The sequence below is a fragment of the Salvelinus namaycush genome, chromosome 7 (genome assembly GCF_016432855.1).
Source record: "Salvelinus namaycush isolate Seneca chromosome 7, SaNama_1.0, whole genome shotgun sequence".
NCBI lineage: Eukaryota > Metazoa > Chordata > Actinopteri > Salmoniformes > Salmonidae > Salvelinus > Salvelinus namaycush.
Window position 1 is genome coordinate 18,676,499 of NC_052313.1, and position 24,837 is coordinate 18,701,335.

Consider the following 24,837-nt stretch of genomic DNA (forward strand, 5'->3'; position numbering starts at 1 on the left):
GTATAAAAAAATGTAAAGCTGAAATGTCTTGAGTCAATAAGTATTCAACCACTTTGTTATTGCAGGCCTAAATGAGTTCAGGAATAAACAGTTGCTAAACAAGTTAGATAATAAGTTGCATGGACTCACTCTGTGTGCAGTAATAGGGTTTAACATGATTTTGAAATTACTACCTCATCTCTGTACCCCACACATACAATTATCTATCTGTAAGGTCCCTCAGTCGAGCAGTGAATTTGAAACACAGATTCAACCACCAAGAGCAGGGAGGATTTCTAATGCCTTGCAAATTAGGGCACCTATTGTTAGATGGGTAAAAATAAAATGTCCTTTTCACCATGGTGAATTTATTAATGACACTTTGGATGTTGTATTAGTACACCCAGTCACTACAAAGATACAGGTATCCTTCCTAACTCAGTTGCCAGAGAGGAAGGAAACCACTCTGGGATTTCACCATGAGGCCAATGGTAACTTTAAAACAGTTATAGTTTAATGGCTGCAATAGGAGAACTGAGGATGAGTCAACAACATTGTAGACAATCCACAATACATGACGGAGTGAAAAGAAGAAAGCCTGTACAGAATAACAAATATTCCAAAACATGCATCCTGTTTGCAATAAGGCACTAAAGTAAAACTGTAAAACATTTGGCAAAGAAATTCGCTTTATGTCCTGAATACAAGAGTTATGCTTGGGGCAAATCCAACATAACACATCACTGAATACCACTCTTAATATTTTCAAGCATGGTGGTGGCTGCATCATGTTATTGGTATGCTTGTTATAAGCAAGGACTAAGGAGTCTTATAGGATATAAATACATGTAATAGAGCTAAGCACAGGCAAAATCCTAGAAAAAAAACCTGGTTCAGTCTGCTTTGCAACTGACACTGGGAGACAAACGCACCTTTCAGCAGGACAAAATCCTAAAACAAAAGGCAAAATCTAAACTGGATTTGCTTCCCAAGACAGTGAATGTTCCTGGTCGAGTTACAGTTTTGACCAAAATCTACTTGAAAATCTATTGGTAAGACCTGAAAATGGTTGCGTAGCAATGATCAACAACCAATTTGACAGAGCTTGAAGAATTTAGAAAATAATAATGGGCAAATATTGCAAAGACTCAGACCTGAAAATGCTGCCAAAGGTGTTTCTACAAAGTATTGACTCAGGTGTGTTAATACTTATTTAAATGAGATACAGTATTTTCAGATTTCATTTTCAATACATTTGCAAACATTTCTAAAAACATGTTTTCACGTTATCATGATGGGGTGTTGTGTGTAGATGGTTGAGAGAGAAAAAAATCTATTTCATCCATTTTGAATTGCGACTGAAAAAAACAAAATTTGGAATAAGTCAAAGGATATGAATGCTTTCTGAAGGCACTGTATGTATTCAATGCTCTGTTCCTGCCTTTACAGGTTTAAGAATGGGGGACAGTTTGATGGCAGAGTTTGGCGCCGCAGCTTCCTTTCTGCGTAAATCAGACAAGGAGCGTATGGAATGCCAGACTAGACCCTTTGACATAAAGAGAGAGTGCTATGTGTCTGACCCTGAGGTTGAGTACGTCAAGGCCACAATCACCAGCAGAGATGGGGCTAAAGTCACCGCTGATACGGAGTTTGGAAAGGTAAATAGTTTGTTGAAGAGCATTTCTAAAAAAAATATGACCTGGAAAATCATTAGATAATACATTCTCCTACTTGGATAACTCTATGATTGATTAAACATTTGTTATAAAGTGAATTGAGTTATACGCTTTATTGATTAATATAAAAATTATTCTCACAAGAGACAACAAAAAGAAGAATCCTAATTTGAGATCTCTAACTTTCATGTAAATGGATGTATGTGAAAATTCAATGTTGTGTGTAATCTCAAATTAGGATGAGAAAACCTCTGCACCTTGAAAATGAAACAAACAATTTAATTTCCTCTACTTTCAGACTGTTACTGTGAAGGAGATCGACGTCCACCCCCAGAACCCGCCAAAGTTTGATAAAATTGAGGACATGGCGATGTTCACCTTCCTGCACGAGCCCGCTGTGCTGTTTAACCTCAAAGAGCGTTACGCAGCCTGGATGATCTACGTAAGCAATGACCTGTCTGCTATTATCTCCATTAAATCAATCATTCATTCAAATGATTTAAACTAAATATGAATCTTCCTTGTCTTCGACAGACCTAGTCAGGGCTTTTCTGTGTCACTGTCAACCCATACAAGTGGCTGCCAGTGTACGATCAGTCTGTTGTCAATGCATACTGTGGCGGATGAATCAGAATTAGTTGGGTAACATAATTAATTAAGATGTTTTATTTGCATAATATGCTTATGTGAGATACTTGTCATTAGAATGTATCCTTTTGGACGATAGTGTTGGCAGTTGCACTTTTCCCTCAGCTGGGGCTCAGTCACCTGGGGCCCAGAGAGGGGAGAGGTCAGGCTTGTCTTTCACATGTCCCTGGTGCTATGCAGAATATCAGAAAGGGAAGAGGACAGAATGGAACATTGTCTTCATATGTGAATGTGTCTTTACCTATTCTTAAACCATGTGAAGGGATGGCGTGATTAATGGGGAACCAATTACTTGTCTCCACAATGTGTGCGCCAGTCACTCCCTCCTTTTCCCATTGGGGGGAGGTGTATGGCAGTGTCTGGAAACATTGTATGTCCTCTCTGATCTTACACTTATCCTGGGATAGTGTATGACCTAGAGGCTCACTCCCCTCAGTGAGCTTGTCCAGGAGTGGTGTCAAGAGGGGGTTTACTTGAGATGGGAGTTGACAATTGATATATGCCCTTGGATGTGCTAATGGTTCTGTTCTATGCCGTACCAGGGAGAGACGGTTCCCTTTTGGAGTAAGGGGGCCAGACACTGGTTTTTACAATGAGAACTGTTGACACAGCAGTAACTGTCTGCTATGTTTTATAGATATCTTTCATACAAATCTTAATCTTTGTGAACTGTTCCTAAGATCTGTGGTTCATCAGTGTAAGTTGAGAGGGGTGTATCTTGGCTATAAAATATCTTTGTTTTTTTCTGTAGTCACTTCTCAACGGTTCATTAGAAATAGTGATTTGTTGAATTCAAATGCTATTGCAAAGCTTATTATTATTATTAAAGATGTAGTTTAAGTATATCTCTGACTGGTGTGTAGTTTGTAACTCTCCTCATTTGGTAAAGCAGAAATATGCTACCACAATACAGAGGCAAGAAGAGGACAGAAGCTCATCCTCACATCTTCTCCATCTCTGATAATGCCTACCAGTACATGTTGTCAGGTAAAATGTAACTTCTCCTTTTCATCTATATAAATCAAATGATATTTGGATAATGTCACATTTACTGATACTTCTCTTTCAACAGACAGGGAAAATCAGTCTGTCCTTATCACGTAAGTACATCAACCAAAGGTTATATCCATCTGAGGCTATTTAAAGTTAAGAGAAATTCTGAGACATCAACATTTGTATTTTAAATCCCAGTGGAGAATCCGGTGCTGGAAAGACTGTTAACACCAAGAGAGTCATTCAGTATTTCGCCAGCATTGCTGCTGTTGGCGGAAAGAAAAGTGCAGCAGAAGAAAAAAAGGTAAATAATTATGCAAATGTTCATTATTATCGATCCTAAATTAAACATTCTTCATGGCTGGATGGACATACAGTATGTTGACAAAATCCAATATTTGTTTGTACAGTATTGATTTTTATTACTGCATTTTAACACTGTGTGGTTGTTGGGTTGTAGGGGACCCTGGAGGATCAAATCATCCAGGCCAATCCTGCCCTGGAGGCTTTTGGTAATGCCAAGACCATCAGGAATGACAACTCCTCCCGATTTGTAAGTTTGGTCTTGTTTGTTTGTCAAATATCATTCTTATATGTTATCTTCTGCATTTGAATTGCATAACCATTAGTTGATGTCATGACGTTAGTCAATCTTCCTCAGGTCCATCAGCTAATCTTCCCTTTTGAGACTGTCTGTGCACCAAACCTGAGTTTAAAAAGTATTGTTTCATTTCAAATACGTTCAGTGTTTGATTACACCATGCAAGCTCAATCAAGCGCACCTAAGATATTCAAAAAGAAAACAAACACTACTTGAACCCAGATCTCCTGTGGTCATTAATTTATGAAATTACAATAATTTACAGGGTAAATTCATCCTCATTAATTTTGAAGTCATTGGGAAGCTTTCGTCTGCTGACATTGAGACTTGAGTGAGTACAGTACTAAATATGCTCAGGGTTGAACAGATCTCTTTGACAGGAAACACAAATTCTAAAAGCACTTTTCCATACTGATCAGATCTTCTGGAGAATCACGTGTCACTTTCCAGCTCAAGGCTGAGAGAGACTATCACATCTTCTACCAGATCCTGTCACAAAAGAAACCAGAACTGCTGGGTGAGTATTGAATCATCAAACTGAGTAGGGTTGAGGTCAATTCTGGATTAAACTGAACATTTCTGATGAAATCCAATAAAATTCTTATGGTGCAGCACAGCCAACCCAGGCATTGTGCTTCCTCGATCCCCCAGCGTTTTACGCACAGCACAATGTAGCGTGAATTATGATTTATTTCCTTTTTCATAAGAAAGCTGAAATTATTTAAATTCCATGAAAGTACGCAACACTGAAATTGGAAGCACACAAATCAATCTCCAGCTGCAGTTTTTCGAAACTTGATTATGGCTAATTTGTCATCTATTTATAATATAACACAATAGCAATTTTCAAATTGACCCCAATCCTAATAGTGAGTGTATCTTGTTTTGACCTATACCACAGCCCAAACACAAATTAAACTGAGCTGTTCAATTCTTTTCAGAGATGCTACTCATCACCAGCAATCCCTATGACTATGCCTTCATCTCCCAAGGAGAGATTGCTGTAACCTCCATTAATTAATTAATTGTTTATTTATTTAACTAGGCAAGTCAGTTAAGAACAAATTCTTATTTTCAATGACGGCCTAGGAACAGTGGGTTAACTGCCTTGTTCAGGGGCAGAACAACTGATTTTTACCTTGTCAGATCGGGGATTCAATCTTGCAACCTTTACTTAGGTTACTATTCCAACCTGCCGCCCCAATGATGCAGATGAGCTAATGGTTACTGATGTGAGTAATATATCTATATACTGTATATGCAATAATAGTCCAACCCCTTCTCCAATGCAAAACAATTATCTTTCATTTGGAAGTAGGAGGCCTTTAATGTGCTTGGATTTGCCCAAGAAGAGATTAATGGCATTTATAAGCTGACTGGTGCCATCATGCACTACGGGAACATGAAGTTCAAGAATAAGCAGCGGGAGGAGCAAGCAGAAGCAGATGGCACTGAGGCTGAGTGCTGAGGATTTAAAACCTCTTCATTATAAAGTAGTATTTGAAAAATCTAAAAATCTTTCAATCGTAAAACTTTGCCTTTCCAGATATTGACAAAGCTGCTTATCTGATGGGCCTGAACTCTGCTGACCTAGTCAAGGGGCTGTGTCATCCTTACGTAAATGAAATCAGATTTTCAGAGATGGGTTACAGTAGCTTACCACTATCACTTATAAGAAGCATTTATACTGTAAAAATGAACAGTTTACCCAAATCCCGTTATCTTTCAATCTATCCCATTGTTTTTACCAACGTTTTTTTTAAAGTCAATCAATCAGGCTGTTACCACATTTATCTTGGGGGGAAAGGTACCCAGAGTCAGTAGATCTTTACTTCAGAGATGCAAGTTTAGTGGAGGGCTTGCACTTTTTATGCTATTACTGGGCAGCAAACTTTCAGAAATTGCCATTCTGGTTACATGATCCAGATACCCTATGGTGCCACCTAGAGGCACATTCTTGTATTTCTGCATCTCTTCTTGCTTTACTCTGCCCTTCTCTCCCAGCGTCCCACTCTCGCTATACTGGCAATCCTGTAGTGCTTTCCACACTTAACCTCTCTGGTACAAGTGGGACGCTAGTGTTCCACCTAACCAACAGCCAGTGAAATTGCAGGGCGCCAAATTCAAAACAACAGAAATCTCTTAATTAAAATTCCTCAAACATACAAGTATTATACACCATTTTAAAGATAAACTTCTTGTTAATCCAGCCACAGTGTCTGATTTCAAAAAGGCTTTACCTAGTCACAGAAAACCATACAGCCATTTTCCAGCAAAAGAGAGGAATCACAAAAAGCAGAAATAGAGATAAAATGAATCACTAACCTTTGATGATCTTCATCTGGTGGCACTCCCAGGTCTGCATGTTAGACAAAAAATGTTAGTTTTGTTCGATAATTTCCCTCTTTATGACCAAAAACCTCCTTTTTGTTCGCGCGTTTTGTCCAGTAATCCGAATGCACACTCTGTGTAACAGTTGTTAAAGTACTGTGTGAATTTCACCAGGTTCATATATTAATATGTCATGTTGATTTGTTATTATGCATGCCTGCATCCTGGGAGTACGGGAGTGTTATGCCTACGTTATGCCCTGTGTGCTCGTGCTCAAATCATTTTGATGCACTATGAGAGGTAGGTCATCTTCAGAAAAGTTTGATTCTTTTAAGCACAAAGTCATACACACAGTGTTTTGTTCATGAATAATGTTGTATATTTAGAGGTTACTCATAAGGGAATGGTATTGTTAAGATGCACTTGTAATTGTTCTTTTTAGGATGATATCAACATTCTGAATTCAACATGTGGTTAATAGCTAGCTAAGGTATTAGCATGTGTATGTGTGAACGATGGCTAGCTCTCCAAATTATCCCAGTCCCTTGTATTGTGCATCTGTTGTAGAAAGAGGTGACGATTTGCAGAACATATGTGCTCTACAAATGTTTTATTCTCTTTTGGATGCAGGCATGTGTTTTTATCTATGTAAAATATTGTAGCGACCCGCACAGACAGCTGTGTGTTATGTGTTAGGCTAGTAGGTGGTTGTGTTCGCGGGGTCCGACATGTCAGTCAACCTGCTATCTGCCAATCACGGGAATGCCTGGAATGTTCTGATGCCGGGCATCCTGGCGGTTGGCGGAGTGGCGTGGAGGGGGGTTGGGCAGGGGGATGGAGCATTGGAAGTTAAGACCAGGTTTTGCCTTTGTTCTCTCTCTTACGTCTGGGCTTCACAAGAGAAGGTCACGATTGGCTTGTGGGTTATCTTTCATTTATTTGGCGTGGGCTACGGCCAAACAGTAGCCTGTGTAAAGTTGGTTTAATAAACCGTCCATTCGTAAACTCAATCCTCTGTCTGGACAGTCGTTCTTTTATGATCTAGTCAGGTCATTACATTGGTGTCAGAAGTAAAAACGTTGATAAAAGTTTGCCAGCTAGCTAGCTGACTTCTGTGGCTAGCTACCGTAGGTGAGAACGGGGGTTGAAAATGCTTCGAGGGAATCCGAAAGTGAAGGTGGAGGTAGGGGACGATTATGGCCAAGGAGATACGTGTGAATGGACGTCGGAGGTTCTGGCTGAGGAGATCGCCAGGGCGTCGGAGCGCAGAGGCCGCTTGAGGGAGGACGCTAGAGTGATGGCGGCTGAAGCGGGCATGAGCGCCTCGTCGACTGTGTTTCGCGCGGATTCTGGTGGGCGGGCCGAAGTGGTGACGTCGACGCGGCGGGACGAGGAATCTGGGGCTCAGGATGTAAACAAACATGGCGGCGCCCAGTTCCCGGCTGCGTCCGTATCTGTTAAGACCCCGAAGTATTCCGGTAAGGCGGATTGGGAAGCTTTTCATGCTCAGTTTGAACTGTTAGCTCATTTTAGGGGGTGGTCGGATGAAGAAAGGGCACTGCAGTTGGCTTTATGCCTCACGGATGAAGCTCTGGCCTGTTTGATATTGATTAGCCCCGAGGACAGACATGATTATGGCGCTTTAGTGGGAGCACTGAGGAGGCGCTATGGACAGTGTGTACAGCCCGGGCTACTGCGCTCCGAACTGAGTAATAGACGCAGGCAGCCTGGAGAGCCTCTACGGGTGTTAGCTAATGACATTGAGAGCCTCTCTCGGCGGGCATATGCTCACATGCCCCCCTCCGTGCAGAGCGAGCTAGCACGGGACCAGTTCATACAGGCGCTCTCTCCTACGGAGCTGCGCATACAGACCCAGCTGGCTCATCCTGAGTCATTGCAGATAGCCTTGGAGATGGCTTTGGAGAGGGAGCTGGTGTGGGCTGGGACTTCAGCTGGGGCTTTGGTGGGGGTGCAGGGAGACACACCCTCTGTGCGAGCTGGGGGGCAGAGCAGCCCGGAGCCGGAAAAGCCTGCATGGGTGGCTGAAATGACAGAACTCATTCGTGCTGTGTCGCTACAGGCGGCACAAAACACACACCCTGGTCCCAGGGTCTGCTGGGGTTGTGGCCAGCCAGGCCATCTGCGCCGAAATTGCCCCATGTCCCCCAGAGCTCAGGGAAACGGCTCGGGGTCCGCATAGACCGGGTAGTGCGGACCCCTGTCTTTCTATCCCAACCACCATCATCTTCAGGAGGAGCCCACCGGCACAGACGGGGACGCAAGGCTCCACTTCCCCCAGAAGCAGACGAGAGCAAGCGAATGGAGCCTGTTGTTGTGGTGGGCCGGACCTGTGTTGGGGACTTTTGTCATGTCCCTGTCACTGTGGAGGGTGTGCCCTGCTCCGCCCTGGTGGACACTGGGTCCACAGTAACCCTGGTGAGGCCAGATATTGTGCCAGGTTGGACTCAGTGTGAGCCTACAACTGTGCAGCTCCGCACAGTCACAGGTGAGCTGGCACCCATGAAAGGGAAGGGAATAATGACTCTGACAGTAGGGGGCAGGACTGTGCGTCATCCTGTGTGGGTGGCGGCTGTACAGGACCCTTGTATCCTGGGGTTGGACTTTCTTAGGAGCACAGGCTGCCAGTTAGACCTAAATAGGGGCACACTGAGCTTCCAGGGAGGGCCGGAAGTCACCATGGCCCCCCCTAATGTCACATTCACTCAACCCAACAAACCCTTTACTCCAACAGTTAAAGCAGCAGAGACTCATGGCTGCCCCCCCTCCCCCACAGCTGTGTGTGACTTTTCCCCAGCCCCCCTGTCACCTACTGCGGTGTGTTACATTCCCCCAGCTACCTCCATGACACAGCCCTCTGTGAGCCCAGGCCGCGCCCCCCCAGCCCAGCTACCCCAGATGGGAGAGGAGAGGACACTGTCTGCAGTGAGGGAGATATGGGGGAGGAACTGTGTTGGTCTTGACCCCGAGCAGCAGGAACGGTTGTGGCAGTTGCTGTTTGAATTCAGAGACAGCTTTGCGCTGAGTGAGGAAGAGGTGGGTCAGACTCATCTGGTGCAGCATGAGATCGACACAGGTGATGCTCGACCCATCAAGATGCGTCCCCGCCGTATCCCGCTGGCACGCCAGGAGGCGGCAGACAAGGCTGTGTTGGAGATGCAGCGGGCAGACTTCATTGAGCCCTCAGACAGCCCCTGGGCGGCGCCAGTCGTCATGGTTCCGAAGAAGGGGGGCAAGCTGAGGTTCTGTGCGGACTACAGGCGGCTGAATGAGGTAACCAGGAAGGACTCATACCCCATACCACGTATCGATGAGTCGCTGGACCTGGTTAGGGGGTCCTCCTGGTTCTCCTCACTAGACCTCCGCAGTGGCTACTGGCAGGTGCCCCTCTCCCCAGAGGCCAGAGCCAAAACTGCATTCTCCACTAACAGAGGACACTGGCAGTTCAAGGTCCTGTGCTTTGGCCTGTGCAACGCTCCAGCTACTTTTGAGCGTTTGATGGACAGGGTGCTGGATGGCATCCCCAGACAGCAGTGTCTGGTATACCTCGATGACATCCTGGCCCATGGCAGCTCCTTCCAGTCAGCCCTGGGGGCGCTACGGCGTGTGCTGGAGAGGGTGGCTGCCGCAGGTCTGAAGCTCCACCCCGAGAAGTGCCACTTCATGAGGAGAGAGGTGTCCTTCTTGGGCCACCGAGTGGGGAAGGAGGGAATCAGCACCATGGAGGACAAGGTAGGGGCTGTCAGAGACTGGCCCACCCCCACCGACCAGCGTCAGCTGAAGAGCTTCCTGGGCCTGGCCTCGTACTACAGGAGGTTTGTACGGGGCTTCTCAAGCGTTGCTGCTCCACTGAACCGCCTGCTGCCGAAGGACAAAGCTTTCACTTGGACAGTGGAGTGTGAGGAGGCGTTCAACACCCTCAAACGTGCACTGATCGAGGCCCCCGTGCTCGCCCCCCCTGACCTCACCTTGCCCTTTATCCTGGACACAGACGCGAGCAATGTGGGCATGGGTGGGGTGCTGGCCCAGGTGGGGCCAGCGGGGGAGAGAGTGGTGGCGTACTTCAGCAAAACATTTGACAAACATGTGCGCCGCTACTGTGTCACCCGGCGGGAGCTCTTGGCTGTTGTGGCTTCCGTCAAACACTTCAAGTACTACCTGGGTGGTCTGCCCTTTACTGTAAGGACTGACCACTCTGCTCTCCAGTGGCTCATGTCTTTCAGAGAGCCAGAGGGGCAGGTGGCACGCTGGTTGGAGGAGCTTCAGCCGTATGACTTCACAGTGCAGGGGCACGCCACTCCAACGCCGACGCCATGTCCCGTCGGCCCTGTACTGCAGACGGCTGCCGCCACTGTGAGCGGAGAGAGGGACGGGAGAGAGAGCTGTGTGCAGAGGGGGTCTGTGCCACAGTGTGTCGGGCGAGCGGGCCTGTCTGCTGTGAGCTGCAGACTGTCGACGTGGCTGAATGGCGGCAGCAGCAGGGACGGGACACAGACCTACAGCCAGTGCTACAGTGGGTAGAGGCGCAGGTGAGGCCACCATGGGAAGAGGTGACAGCGCTCTCACTCGCAACCAAAGGGTTGTGGTCAAAGTTTGAGCGACTGCGGCTGGCTGATGGCGTGCTACAGCGGGCATGGAAGGAGTCAGCTACGGGAGAGGAGAGGTGGCAGGTGGTGGTCCCAAAAGCATTGCGGGAGGCTGTGCTCCAGAGTACTCATGGCGGGGTGGGGACTGGACACTTTGGGGTCACAAAAACACTGCGCCGTCTCCGTCAGGGCTTCTACTGGGGGCAGCACAAGAGGGATGTGGAGGACTTTTGTCGCCGCTGTGACAACTGCACAGCGAGAAAGGGCCCCCCAGGCCGCTCTCATGCTCAGCTCCAACAGTTCCCAGTGGGGGCTCCCATGGAGAGGGTGGGAGTGGATGTAGTTGGGCCGTTCCCCACCACAGACAGTGGAAACCGCTGGGTGCTCACGGCCATGGACTATTTCACAAAATGGCCCGAGGCCTATGCTCTGCCTGACCAGGAGGCAGAGACCATCGTCGACGCCCTGACAGCGGGGATGTTCAGCAGGTTTGGAGCTGCAGAGTCCATCCACAGCGACCAGGGCAGAAACTTTGAGTCCCGTGTGTTCGCCACCATGTGTGAGAGGCTGGGTATGCACAAGACCCGCACTACTCCTCTCCATCCTCAAAGTGATGGCCTTGTAGAGCGCTTCAATAAAACGCTTGGACAGCAGCTGGCCATCGTCTCTTCCAAACACCAGCGTGACTGGGACAAGCACCTGCCTATGGTCCTCATGGCATGCCGCTCCGCTGTCCAAGACTCCACCTCTTGCACGCCTGCCCTCCTCATGCTGGGGAGAGAGATCCGCACCCCTGCGGAGATGGCGTTTGGTCGGCCCCTGGATAGCCCTCATGTTCCCCCGGGGCCGGAGTATGCCCGGAGACTCCAGGACCGCCTGGAGACAGCCCACACCTTCGCCAGAGAGCAGCTGGTGAATGCAGGTGTGAGGCAGAAGAGGAACTATGACGTGCACACCCGGGGAAGGCACTTTGTGGCTGGGGAGCTGGTCTGGGTCTACAGCCCGCTAAGGAAAAAAGGCAGATGCCCCAAGTTGGACAGTCACTGGGTGGGACCCTGCAGTGTCCTGGAGAGGGTAGGGGAGGTTGTTTACCGGGTGCAGCTTCCTCCCAGGGGGAGAAAGGTGGCACTGCACCGGGACAGGTTAGCCCCATACAGAGGGGCCTCTTCTCCCCAAACCCCAGGAACCCCCACAATTCCCCTCTCTGGCAATGCCATTCTCCAGGCACCCACCCCCAGGTGCCGCAGACAAGGCTCCAGACAGCCCACTCCCCCTGTCTCCCCCCCTGTGTCACCGCGTGGTTCCCCAGAGCCACGGACTGTATTACCCGTTCCCGCTTCCTTGTCCCCCATATCCCTGCCTTCATCCCCTGGTTCCCAGAGGGGCACTCTGCGACCATCACGGCCACGCAGGCAAAGGAGACCTCCGGGTCGCTTCAGAGACTTTGTTTGTTCCCTCGGGGACGAGGGACTTTGTGGTGGGGGGGCTGTGTAGCGACCCGCACAGACAGCTGTGTGTTATGTGTTAGGCTAGTAGGTGGTTGTGTTCGCGGGGTCCGACATGTCAGTCAACCTGCTATCTGCCAATCACGGGAATGCCTGGAATGTTCTGATGCCGGGCATCCTGGCGGTTGGCGGAGTGGCGTGGAGGGGGGTTGGGCAGGGGGATGGAGCATTGGAAGTTAAGACCAGGTTTTGCCTTTGTTCTCTCTCTTACGTCTGGGCTTCACAAGAGAAGGTCACGATTGGCTTGTGGGTTATCTTTCATTTATTTGGCGTGGGCTACGGCCAAACAGTAGCCTGTGTAAAGTTGGTTTAATAAACCGTCCATTCGTAAACTCAATCCTCTGTCTGGACAGTCGTTCTTTTATGATCTAGTCAGGTCATTACAATATGTTATGTATAATAAGGAGAGGCTGTACTAATTTTTGTATTCAAAAATAATGTTGATGCACTATGAGAGCAAGAGGCAACGATTCGCAGAACATATGTGCTCTACAAATGTTTTATTTTCTTTTGGATGCAGATGCAGGATGCAGCGAGTGAATTCTGCTTGATTAAAACTATCTGATCCCCAATGTCCACGTCTATAGTCTCAATCAACCACACACAACGCAGAGTTACAGCGGTGCAGTACAGCACCGGTTACATTGGTGCCTTCTAGACCCGGATTCATCGTTGATCGACGTCAGCTCAATCACCACGGCGCTGCTGCTCTAGAGACTAATTACATCATTGAGGTACTCTTGCCGCCTTGTGGCAAAAAGCGGAACTGCAGTTTTTTCTTTCCTGTTTATTTTTTTTCTGACAACGATGTATTGAGAGCGCTGTTTATAGTTAACTAAGATAGAAGTGTGTTCATCAACAGACATTTTAACGTAACATTAGTGGTTTAGTGGCATGGCATCTTATAATGGTAATGAACCCAAATTCACTGCTGGGAGGGGGAGGTTTTTTCTCATACTCTGATCAAACCCCTGTAAAGCTTGTAGCTGCAGGAGGTTCCCCCATGTTGCTGGTCACTCAGCTAGCCCGGGAAATAGGGAGCTCCATTAGGGAAGAACTACAGAGTGGCAGGTCCAGTACTTATGAGCCACCAGTAAGTACAGAAAAGATAAGTGATCATCATTCAGAGTCAGTAGGATATGTAGACCTCAGTAAAATTAAGTTCATCATGCAATCAGACATAAAGGAACCTCCTACATATAGAGGAGATGGTACAGACAAATGCTCCATTCATGAATGGGAGGAGATGATGAGAATATACTTGAGGAGGAAGGGATGTCCGGTTGGAGAACAATCAGATGAGATGATTAGTCGATTATCTGGCAAAGCAAGAGGCATGGTAAAGATACATTTACGCAATGAGACAACTGTTGATCCTACAGAGAAGCCAGAAATTGTATTTGACATTCTGAAACAGAATTTCAGCGAATTGGCCTATTCATGCATGCCTTTGGCTGATTTTTACAATTCTAAACCTGTACCCAGAGAGGCTGTTATGGAGTATTGGGTTCGATTGAACAAGGCCGTAGATGTCGCTGACGAGGGCCTTAACAGACAAGGTAAGAAGATTGACAGCTCCAACTCCGATGTCGTTAGGATGTTTGTAACATACTGCCCTGACCCCAAACTGGCAGCAGTATTCCAATACAAGTCTGCTGAGAAATGGACTGCGAGTGAAGTACAGGAGAGAATCTATGAATATGAAGGCCGCAGGAAGGCCACCATGTGTCAATCTACCACTGTATCCTCAAAGCAAGTAACAGTACATCCCCAGATAACTCTGTTTGAAGGCGGGGTCAATGCTGGTGCGTGCAGTGACACTTCTCTCACATCAAGTGCCAAACAAGATGGGCAGAGTGCAAGTATCGAGTGACTCATTCACCTGCTTGAACGTACCTTAGAGAAGAGCATACCACCTGTTATGGTTTCACAGCCCCTGCCAAGGCACCATCTTTCCCTGCCCAACTCTTCAGGCGTAGGGAATGCAGGGTTTGTGGCTCAACATATCAGTCCACTGTGATGCACTGTAGACATGAGAACCTGTGCCTCTGGTGCTTTTCCCCAGATCATTGGAAGTCAAATTGTCCAAAACAGGGGGAACGCTATGGTGGTGAGAGACGCCCACCACAACAGCAGAGAAACTCACCACCACAGCAGCAGCCGTTAAACTGACACGCCCACAGGTGAAGGGGGGAAATGTGGGTGTTCAACTGTCTACCCCCAAGAAAGAATCTGATGATCTCGAGAAAACGTATGAGATTTTGTGCTCTGATGCGAAAGAAGGAGAGAAAATAGTTATGTTAGGTTCACAAGAGGTTGAGGCTTTTTCAGATTTGTTTTACACCTCTGTGTTTGTACATGGGAAAGTGCAGCTTAAGGGCATGCTTGACACTGGGTCTATGGCCTGTACATTGAGTGAACATGCGGAGCAGAGACTTTTGGAAGCAGGTGCCCTTCCTCAGCATTATCAGTCTCCTACAGAGTTAGTGTTAGTGGGGAGAAGAAGACCTCAACAAAGTGTTTCTATGATTTGGAGATGCGAATGCAGGATTCTGCTTGATTAAAACTATCTGATCTCCAAAGTCCACGTCTATAGTCTCAATCAACCACACACAACACAGAGTTACAGCGGTGCAGTACAGCACCGGTTACACATGCAAGTCCAGACAAAGTTTTTTTTTTTAAAGTACAATAAAAGTTAGTAGAAAGATGCCAAACGATGTTTAAAATCAATCCTCCGGTTGTTTTTGTCATAAATAATCAATAATATTTCAACCGGACAAAAGCTTCGTCAATAGGAAAGGACATGCACTGTCAACTCTGGGACCTTATATAGACAGGTGTGTGCTTTTCCAAATCATGTCCAATCAATTAATTTTACCACTGGTGTACTCCAATCAAGTTGTAGAAACATCAAAAGGATGATCAATGGAAACGGGATGCATCTGAGCTGAATTTAGAGTCTTTTTTATTCTAGAAACCTGTTTTCGCTCTGTCATTATGGGGTATTTGGTATTTTATTAGGATCCCCATTAGCTGTTGCAAAAGCAGTGTGTAGATTTATGAGGGGAAAAAATAATTTAATAAATTTTAGAATAAGGCTGTACCATAACAAAATATGGAAAAAGTCAAGGGGTCTGAATACTTTCTGAATGCACTGTAAGTCTAATAAAATGTTGTGTAGTGGCTTTGCTGGCATGCATTTGCCCCACCAAGATTTACATGCTAAAATCGCCACTGTTCAGGAACCACACCTGTGTGGAAGCACCTGCTTTCAATATATACTGAACAAAAATGTAAATGCAAAATGTAACAATTTCAACGATTTTACTGAGTTACAGTTCATACAGTATAAGGAAATCAGTTAATTGAAATACATTAATTATGCCCTAATCTATGGTTTTCACATCACTGGGCAGGGGCACAGCCATGGGTTGGCCTGGCAGGGCATAGGCCCACCCACTGGGGAGCAAGGCCCAGCCAATCAGAATGAGTTTTCCCCACAAAAGGGCTTTATTACAGACAGAAATATAATTAACTGTCCGGATGGCTTGGTCTCAGACGATCCCGCAGGTTAAGCAGCTGGACGTGGAGGTTCTGGGCTGGCGTAGTTACAAGTGGTCTGCAGTTGTGAGGCCGGTTGGACATACTGCCCAATTCTCTAAAACGACATTGGAGGCGGCTTATTGTAGAGAAATGAATATTAAATTCTCTGGCAACAGCTCTGGTGAACATTCATGAAGTCAGCATGTCAATTCCATGCTCCCTCAAAACTTGAGACATCTGTGGCATTGTGTTGTGTGACAAAACCACACATTTTAGTGACATTTTGTCCCCAGCACAAGGTGCAACTGTGTAATGATCATGCTGTTTAATAAGCTTCTTGATATGCCACACCTGTCAGGTGAATGGATTATCTTGGCAAAGTGTTAAATGCTCACTAACAGGGATGTAAACACATTTGTGCACAAAACGAGATAAATAAGCTTTTTGTTCATATGGAACATTTCAGGGATCTTTTATTTAAGCTCATGAAACATGGGACCAACACTTTACATGTTGTGTTTATATTTTTGTTCAGTATACTTTGTGTACCTCATTTACTCAAGTGTTTCAGTTATTTTGGCAGTTACCTGGCTTATAGGCCATGTGGCTTATATTATGTCTAAAAGAGGACAGAGAGGATAACGTAACTGATTAAAAGACAAGTACAATATCTTAAACATATATTTTTTTAATGTTTAATAATCACATCACTAATTAACAATTAATCACAATAAACACTTCTTTCAAACCAAAAATGTAAATTCAAAATGAATGAAAAACAAAAAAACAAATTCTGCAAATGACAAATTCTGCAAATGACATAAGTCTACTGAACACATTCCATTTGTTTCTGCATGCTCTTAAATAGGTGTTTTCTATGAGTACACTTGCACATTGGGTGTGCGCTAGCGGTAGAAGCAGATCTATGGAGCTCATTGTAGCATTACTGGAGAGCTCTAAGTAACACAAGCCAAACCTGACAACTACTGTTAGTCTTACATAAGGGTGTGTTAGGGCGCGGACGTCTCCATGACACTCCAGGACAGAGTGTGTGTGTGTGTGTGTTTCTGTGTGTGCGTGCGTGTAGGGCAAGGGCAACAATATTCCTAAATGACAGATATGACCTGACTTCTAATCCCACTTCCTGCTTTAACAGGAAGCCCTGCACCACAATGGCATGTTATACAGTGCAATTCTACACATTAGTTTCAATCCCTTCCATGTTACACGTATCTTGTTTTCAAATCAACGCAAGAAGGTCACTGTATCCTACAATGTCAAAATCACATCTGAAGGTCTACCTGTAAATAAGAGTATTTTCATTTCTTAAGACTGGGGTTGTGGGGATGGACAAAGGTTATGTGAAAGTTAACAAAACTCTTACAATTTGTGAAAGAAACACTGTTCAATAGACAGCAATCCACAAACTGGACCAGACCTCATTATGCCTCCCATGCGTATAACCCCTCAAACACTCCCCACTGACCCAACCACCATGTCACTATGGGAACACAAGATAAATACAAAAGTGTTGCATCTATAGAACATTATATCTCAATAACATTCTTCCACTTCAGCTGCCCTTTTCTTGTAGAAAAAGGCAGACTTGCTCAATAACAATAATGATACCCCGTACTATTAAAACTGTTAAAGACATTAACATAAAAGCTGTACTTAACATCCTTATTACCATCATTGTTGTTTTCATATCGTTTTTTCTTTTCTTCCTGTGGCGAAAGTGTATAAAACAGTAAAATATCTATTTATATACAACCGTGTGCAATCTCAGAGAGAACATCCCAGTCAGTGTGGTAAGTCAGGATCAGGGGTAATATTGACATTTCACTATCAGATGAGGATCGTGGCACCAGAGGTGATACTACGATCCACCTCAGCAGCCGTTCCTCTTACAACAGTCACTGCTGTACTACAAAACCGCTCAAATATCAATATCTACAAACCTCTCCAATTCTAAAATAACATCTTGTTGATAACAATAAAATGTAGTGACCATTTTCTTAAAACATTTAAATGGACTTTTATTGGCTCTGGGTATTAGGCCTATTCCACACATCTCAATAGATTGTGATTAATTTAAAAACATTATTACAACCTCTTTTAAACAATATTTCATGGATATCCTAGGAACAAAATGGGAGTAAATCAGTGTGTGGAGAGATAGCTTTACCTTTCATCAAATACACATTACCATCACAGTGAACCCTCTTTAATATATTCAAGAATTTAAGGTCATTTTAATAGTTTCCATATCTCTGATTTAAGAGGATATTAAAGTAGGCCTACATCTTGATGTGAATTAGGGGGGAATCATTCCTCAAAAAGAGTACCTGGTGTACTGTCCTTATTTTGAGCTCAACACATTTAAAAAACATGACGAACTTATAGCTGAATTATATAATATACCAAACTGCAATAGAATTTAGAATCAAATTGACAGCCCCCAATTTTCTTCCTGCCCACTGTTAAAAAAAAAAGAATATACAACACCGACTATTTGCCCCCAAGGACAAATATACTGAACCACAACACTGCAAGTAATAATGCACATAGGCTTTCTGCTCTGGGCATGATATTACCTGGCCATGCACTAAAAAGGCAATTGGAGGCAATTGTTGGATACATTGCTACAAGTAAAATAAGCCACATTGAATGTTCCACTGCCAACAGCCTGACAAAAACAAGTCCTTCAGCAGAACCTCTAATAATGTTCCAACAAGTCCTTCAGCAGAACCTCTTATAACTGTCAATAACACTTTACCAGAACCCTCAGAAAACAGCTGAAATGGGACAACAAGCAGAACTGGTCACAAAATACGATTATTCTAAATCCTAATCAAACTACAGTGCCACCATGCGGTTTCATTTTCAACTATGACATTCTGTCTGTCTGTGTCACTCCAGGGACAAGGGTCCATCAGCTTGAGCTTCCAGCCCGAGTCCCATCCCAGTTTCAGGTAAGCAGGACAGGAGGCACGTACAGTACAAGACACATCGCTCCACCAACCTCCGAGACACTTTCCTTCACATAATTCATCTTAACATTCTATTACTCTCTTGAACTTTCCTAGACAGCACTATTCTGACACATCACATTGTTGTCTTAACACACTGAAGGGGACACATTTTTACGTCACTACGCCTCAGTGTTCGCTGTCTCCCTTTTTATCTGTCTTCATCTCCCTTGTCACACCCAAAGCCCTAAACGGAGTCGCATCTTCATGACTGTGTGCCTTTGTTTCGAGAAAAATATATGTGTGTGTATTCAAGAGGATTTCTGAGCCCTGTTGGTAAAGAGACCATCCACCGTATTGCTTACACGAGAAATAAAACGAAAGAAGAAAACAATGAAACTTACCTTAAAACTAAGCTGATGAGGAAAATAAACTAATGTAAAAGTAAACAGAACAGAACGCCACAGCTCATTGTTACAGTATTATTCAATCAAACACCATCACAAACACACAATTTAAAGAGAGTTAAATAGCCTACAGTCTACTAGTTTACTAATATTTTGTGAGTGCTCTTTAAAAAAAATATATATTTAACCCTTGGACAGTGAAAAAGAGGGGTCTGAACTCTGGGTACATGGATATGAGAGAGGAGGGAGGTGAGGCAGTGAGTGAGTAGATGGTTGGTGAATAGTGAGTAAATTAATCAATGGTTATTGGGAACACACCACAGCCCTACATGCTCACAAGTAAAAGGGCTCTACACACATATTAGTCTGCGTACATAACCTACAGGTGAGTCTAGGAAGGTTTCCCATTGGGGGTGTCTATGTGAACCAAACAGGTGTGTTCAGGGCTGGCGATGCCTGGTAGATTACTCTCACTAAAACGGCACTAGGACGTACTGTAATACTGGATAAGACTGATTTTTTTGCTACTGTACGCTGCAACTGCCATGTTATGCTCTTGGAGAGGTGAGGAAACATGAATTAGACTTCACAGTTAACATGGCAAGCCTCCGTTCCCCTCCCAATGTTATCCCAACCTGCTTGAAGCTTGGTCTACTGTATGTACAATGTCAGCTCATCCAATGGGAACACAGGACAGCGGTAGGTAGGTAAGCGCAGGTTTAAGCGTAGTAAGAGAATGATACATGAGTGAGGTGTTTGGATGTGGGATTGAGGGTCATGACCTGAGTCCTGCTAGCGGGGGTAGCCAGCAGAAGTCAGGGAGTCGTTGAGAGAGACGCTGCGTTGTGGGTGTGAGGGGTTGTCTCCCGGGGCTGGCCAGGTTATGATGTCGGCGCCGTGGTCCGTGCGAGAGCGGGCGTTCTCGCGGAAGTTGAGCTTGAAAGACTCAATCTGCAGCAGGAAGTGTGGAAATGGGACCGAAAGAATGGGAAAGAGGAGAGGAGAGAGGAGTGGGGGACATAGGAGATGTTGAGGGGGTTAAGATGAAGAGGGTAGAGGGATAGCACAAAGAAGAATTAGAAGCCTGTAAAATAAGAAGTCAAAGGTAATGGGGTGGTCAGGGACATGTAAATCACAAAATAAATACGAAAGTCTCAAAGTCATTTAGATAAGAGACCATCTCTGCTTCTTTTGTATCCAAACTTGCCCCTTCATAAGGCCCCTCTCCAGACCAGACAACCATAAAGCATATTTGGGTTGAAAACTGAGATCATGGGGACAGACAGTATTTGGGAGGCCTCATATCAGCTCACATCAAGGGATAGGAGTCTGAGAGAATGAGGAGTGGGACGCAGCCCTAGTGGAGAGAGGACAGGCAGGGGACTGTTCGGTTTGGACGGCACACTTACTTGTCTCAGGGATGCGCGAGTCAAAGCCCTGGGGGTCATGGATGCCCTGGCTTCCGCAAGGGGCACTCTCCTTCACTCCGTTCTCCTGGGCGGGGCTGCTTGCCTGCCCTGGCACCTTGGCTGAGGCATCACTGGAGCGAGCCCCATTTTCCTCTGCCATCTCCTGGGCTCCCTCAGCCTAAAAATGCATACAGTAGCAGGGTGTCAATTGGGTGGGGGTGGTTGCAATGGAATGGAAAAAGGGGTTGCAGTGTGTGTACAGTAGGACAGATGGGATATTAACTACAAGTGTACTCAAACAAAACATGGTAGGCGCTGAGGATGTCTTCAATGCTGGAAATAAAAATGGTAGAAAATCATAAAAGCTAAAACAGGACCAGTGGTCTGACGGTATCAAGTAGATGAGGCTGGGTCTAGTCATGCTATAGATGGTGCTGTAGCTGAGGCTGGGTCTAGTCATGCTATAGATGGTGCTGTAGCTGAGGCTGGGTCTAGTCATGCTATAGATGGTGCTGTAGATGAGGCTGGGTCTAGTCCTGCTATAGATGGTGCTGTAGATGAGGCTGGGTCTAGTCATGCTATAGATGGTGCTGTAGCTGAGGCTGGGTCTAGTCCTGCTATAGATGGTGCTGTAGCTGAGGCTGGGTCTAGTCATGCTATAGATGGTGCTGTAGATGAGGCTGGGTCTAGTCATGCTATAGATGGTGCTGTAGCTGAGGCTGGGTCTAGTCATGCTATAGATGGTGCTGTAGATGAGGCTGGGTCTAGTCATGCTATAGATGGTGCTGTAGCTGAGGCTGGGTCTAGTCCTGCTATAGATGGTGCTGTAGCTGAGGCTGGGTCTAGTCCTGCTATAGATGGTGCTGTAGCTGAGGCTGGGTCTAGTCATGCTATAGATGGTGCTGTAGATGAGGCTGGGTCTAGTCATGCTATAGATGGTGCTGTAGATGAGGCTGGGTCTAGTCCTGCTATAGATGGTGCTGTAGCTGAGGCTGGGTCTAGTCCTGCTATAGATGGTGCTGTAGATGAGGCTGGGTCTAGTCATGCTATAGATGGTGGTGTAGATGAGGCTGGGTCTAGTCCTGCTATAGATGGTGCTGTAGATGAGGCTGGGTCTAGTCCTGCTATAGATGGTGCTGTAGATGAGGCTGGGTCTAGTCCTGCTATAGATGGTGCTGTAGCTGAGGCTGGGTCTAGTCATGCTATAGATGGTGCTGTAGCTGAGGCTGGGTCTAGTCCTGCTATAGATGGTGCTGTAGATGAGGCTGGGTCTAGTCCTGCTATAGATGGTGCTGTAGCTGAGGCTGGGTCTAGTCATGCTATAGATGGTGCTGTAGCTGAGGCTGGGTCTAGTCATGCTATAGATGGTGCTGTAGATGAGGCTGGGTCTAGTCCTGCTATAGATGGTGCTGTAGATGAGGCTGGGTCTAGTCCTGCTATAGATGGTGCTGTAGCTGAGGCTGGGTCTAGTCCTGCTATAGATGGTGCTGTAGCTGAGGCTGGGTCTAGTCATGCTATAGATGATGCTGTAGATGAGGCTGGGTCTAGTCCTGCTATAGATGGTGCTGTAGCTGAGGCTGGGTCTAGTCATGCTATAGATGGTGCTGTAGCTGAGGCTGGGTCTAGTCATGCTATAGATGGTGCTGTAGCTGAGGCTGGGTCTAGTCCTGCTATAGATGGTGCTGTAGATGAGGCTGGGTCTAGTCCTGCTATAGATGGTGCTGTAGCTGAGGCTGGGTCTAGTCATGCTATAGATGGTGCTGTAGCTGAGGCTGGGTCTAGTCCTGCTATAGATGGTGCTGTAGATGAGGCTGGGTCTAGTCATGCTGTAGATGAAGCTGGGTCTAGTCCTGCTATAGATGGTGCTGGGTCTAGTCATGCTATAGATGGTGCTGTAGCTGAGGCTGGGTCTAGTCATGCTATAGATGGTGCTGTAGATGAGGCTGGGTCTAGTCATGCTATAGATGGTGCTGTAGATTAAGCTGGGTCTAGTCCTGCTATAGATGGTGGTGTAGCTGAGGCTTGGTCTAGTCATGCTATAGATGGTGCTGTAGCTGAGGCTGGGCCTATTCAGGTTATGCTAGTGGATGAGGAGAGTATAGTGGGGAAGGGCAAGCGACTAGGGGTGTTGGAGGAAGGTGTCAAGCGGAAAATGAAAAAGGGGGAGAAGAAAGGAGGTGGGAGGGGAGAGGCTGGTGTAGTCAAAGGCACTAAGGAACCTTTGCCTGGTGCCGGGGGGGCCCAGCTAGAGAGAAAGGGCAGGTGGTCAGGATGGGAGATGGAGATGAGGAGGAGGAAGGTGAGTCTGAGGATGAGGAGATCGCTTTCTTTTCAGACTCCTCCTCAATGGGTCCAGAGCTGACAGTCAGTCAGGCAGAGGGGTCAAAGTACAAGGTTAGGGAACTGTCAAGGTTCCTGAATGATACTGAAGGGAAAAAGGTTAATCTTTAAGCTTTTTTTTGTGATCCGGTAAAGTTTGTAAGATCAGTACAACACGCCAGAGGTGTGGACTCGAGTCACATGACTTGGACAAATATGATGATTTGCAACTCGACTTTAACTTCAACACCAATGACTCGTGACTTGACTTGGACTTGAGCCTTATGACTCGACCTGACTTGATACCCTCCCCAAGCCCAAATATTAAAAATGATGCTATTAAAAAAAGTGTGCAGCGCATCAACTCTTCATTTAACGGATTACAGTTTGAATCGGACAGCAGCCAATCAAATTGTGCCAGCTGAGAAAAAGCTGTGCGTGGCAGTGCAGAGGAATGTCGGCGGGTGAATTCAGATGGAGCCCTTGGAAAGATGATACCCAAAATTATTATTTTCGGATATAAAGACGACGCTGTATCAACAAAAAACGGATTGCAACTTGCAAAACATGCGGGAAGAAAATTACAGACGGAGGCGCAACAATTTCGACATTTGAAGCTGCACAAAGAACGGTAAGTCGCGGCTAATATAGCCAACAGCTATATATTTTATTACTTTACTAGTGTATCATGTAGGCTAACGTAACGTTAAATCAATGAGCCTCCACACAGTCAGTCAGTGCAGGAACGTAATCAATGCAAAAAAAAAATGGTAGCCTAAATCCTGCCTGATGTTCCTAAAACAAGGTTGGGCGATTGTGTACAAGCCTACATCACTATTGGGGGGGGGGGCTACCCATATATTTCCATGGAAATATAACGTTTATTTGGAAAGTAATATATATATAGATATTTTTTAAAAGCACTCATGATTTGCGTAAATGTAATATACTAACTATTACTCTGGTTGAAAATATGAAATTCTATTACATTTGAAGAGCACATTATGACTTGTTTAGGACTCGAAACTCAAAGTTAAAGACTTGAGACCTGACTTGATACTTGACGGTCTTGACTTGAGACATGACTTGGACTTGCCTGTCTTGACTTGGGACTTGAGTGCTAGGACTTGAGACTTACTTGTGATTTGTAAAACAATGACTTGGTCCCACCTCTGAAACACGATATGAAAAATGAGGGGCATGGTGTCCTCTCACTCAGGAAATGTTTTAGGTTGAGGAAGTGGGTCACAACCACCGTGCGTAAGGGTCTACCTTCAGATGCTGTTTAGATGAATAGTTTCTTTCTGGCACTGGGGCTTTTTGAGCTTTGTTATTGGTCTCTTTCTTTGCTGGCTTTTCTCCCACTTCTTATGGAGACTCTTTGGCTAGGCTCGCTTAATATAAATGGTGCCAGAGATGCGGGTAAGAGGAGTCTGTTGGGTGAATATTTAAAACAAAAACAAGTACAGGTGTTGGTTCTGCAGGAGACGCATAGTGATGTGGTGAATGAAGTCGATTTGGAGCTCTGGTGGAAAGGGGCAAGTGTGTTGAGCCATGGGACAAATTTTAGTGCAGGGGTGGCAGTCCTTTTTGCACCAAGTTTGGTCGTAATAATTTGCTCCTCCAAGGACGTGTGGAGGGGTAGACTGCTTGTAGTAAAAGCAGAAATTAACAACAGGGGTTTTGCCCTTATACATGTGTATGCGCCTAACACAGGGCGAGAGAGGGGGCATCTGTTTGGGTGTCTAAGAAACTCACAGGTAGCGCCTGAGGAGATGCTGGTGGTAGGCGGGGACTGGAACTGTACAATGGATTTTTACCAAAGATAGAAATGAGGAGGAGCCTCA

General features: G+C 45.7%; 1 protein-coding gene and 1 pseudogene across 1 annotated transcript in view; one reads left to right on the forward strand and one right to left on the reverse strand.

The window, feature by feature from the left end:
• Window positions 1-1,436: 1,436 nt before the first annotated feature.
• On the forward strand, window positions 1,437-12,995 carry LOC120050648 (annotated as a pseudogene).
• A 3,558-nt stretch (window positions 12,996-16,553) lies between these two features.
• The window catches only part of LOC120051061 (titin), a 115,062-nt gene continuing 106,778 nt past the window's right edge, over window positions 16,554-24,837 (reverse strand). Inside the window, exons 17-18 of the mRNA XM_038997681.1 lie at window positions 20,672-20,849; window positions 16,554-20,346 (exon numbers count right to left, since the gene is read on the reverse strand). Of these exons, the coding sequence (XP_038853609.1) occupies window positions 20,339-20,346; window positions 20,672-20,849 (186 nt within the window). The 3' untranslated portion in view covers window positions 16,554-20,338. The remainder of the gene's footprint in view (window positions 20,347-20,671; window positions 20,850-24,837) is intronic.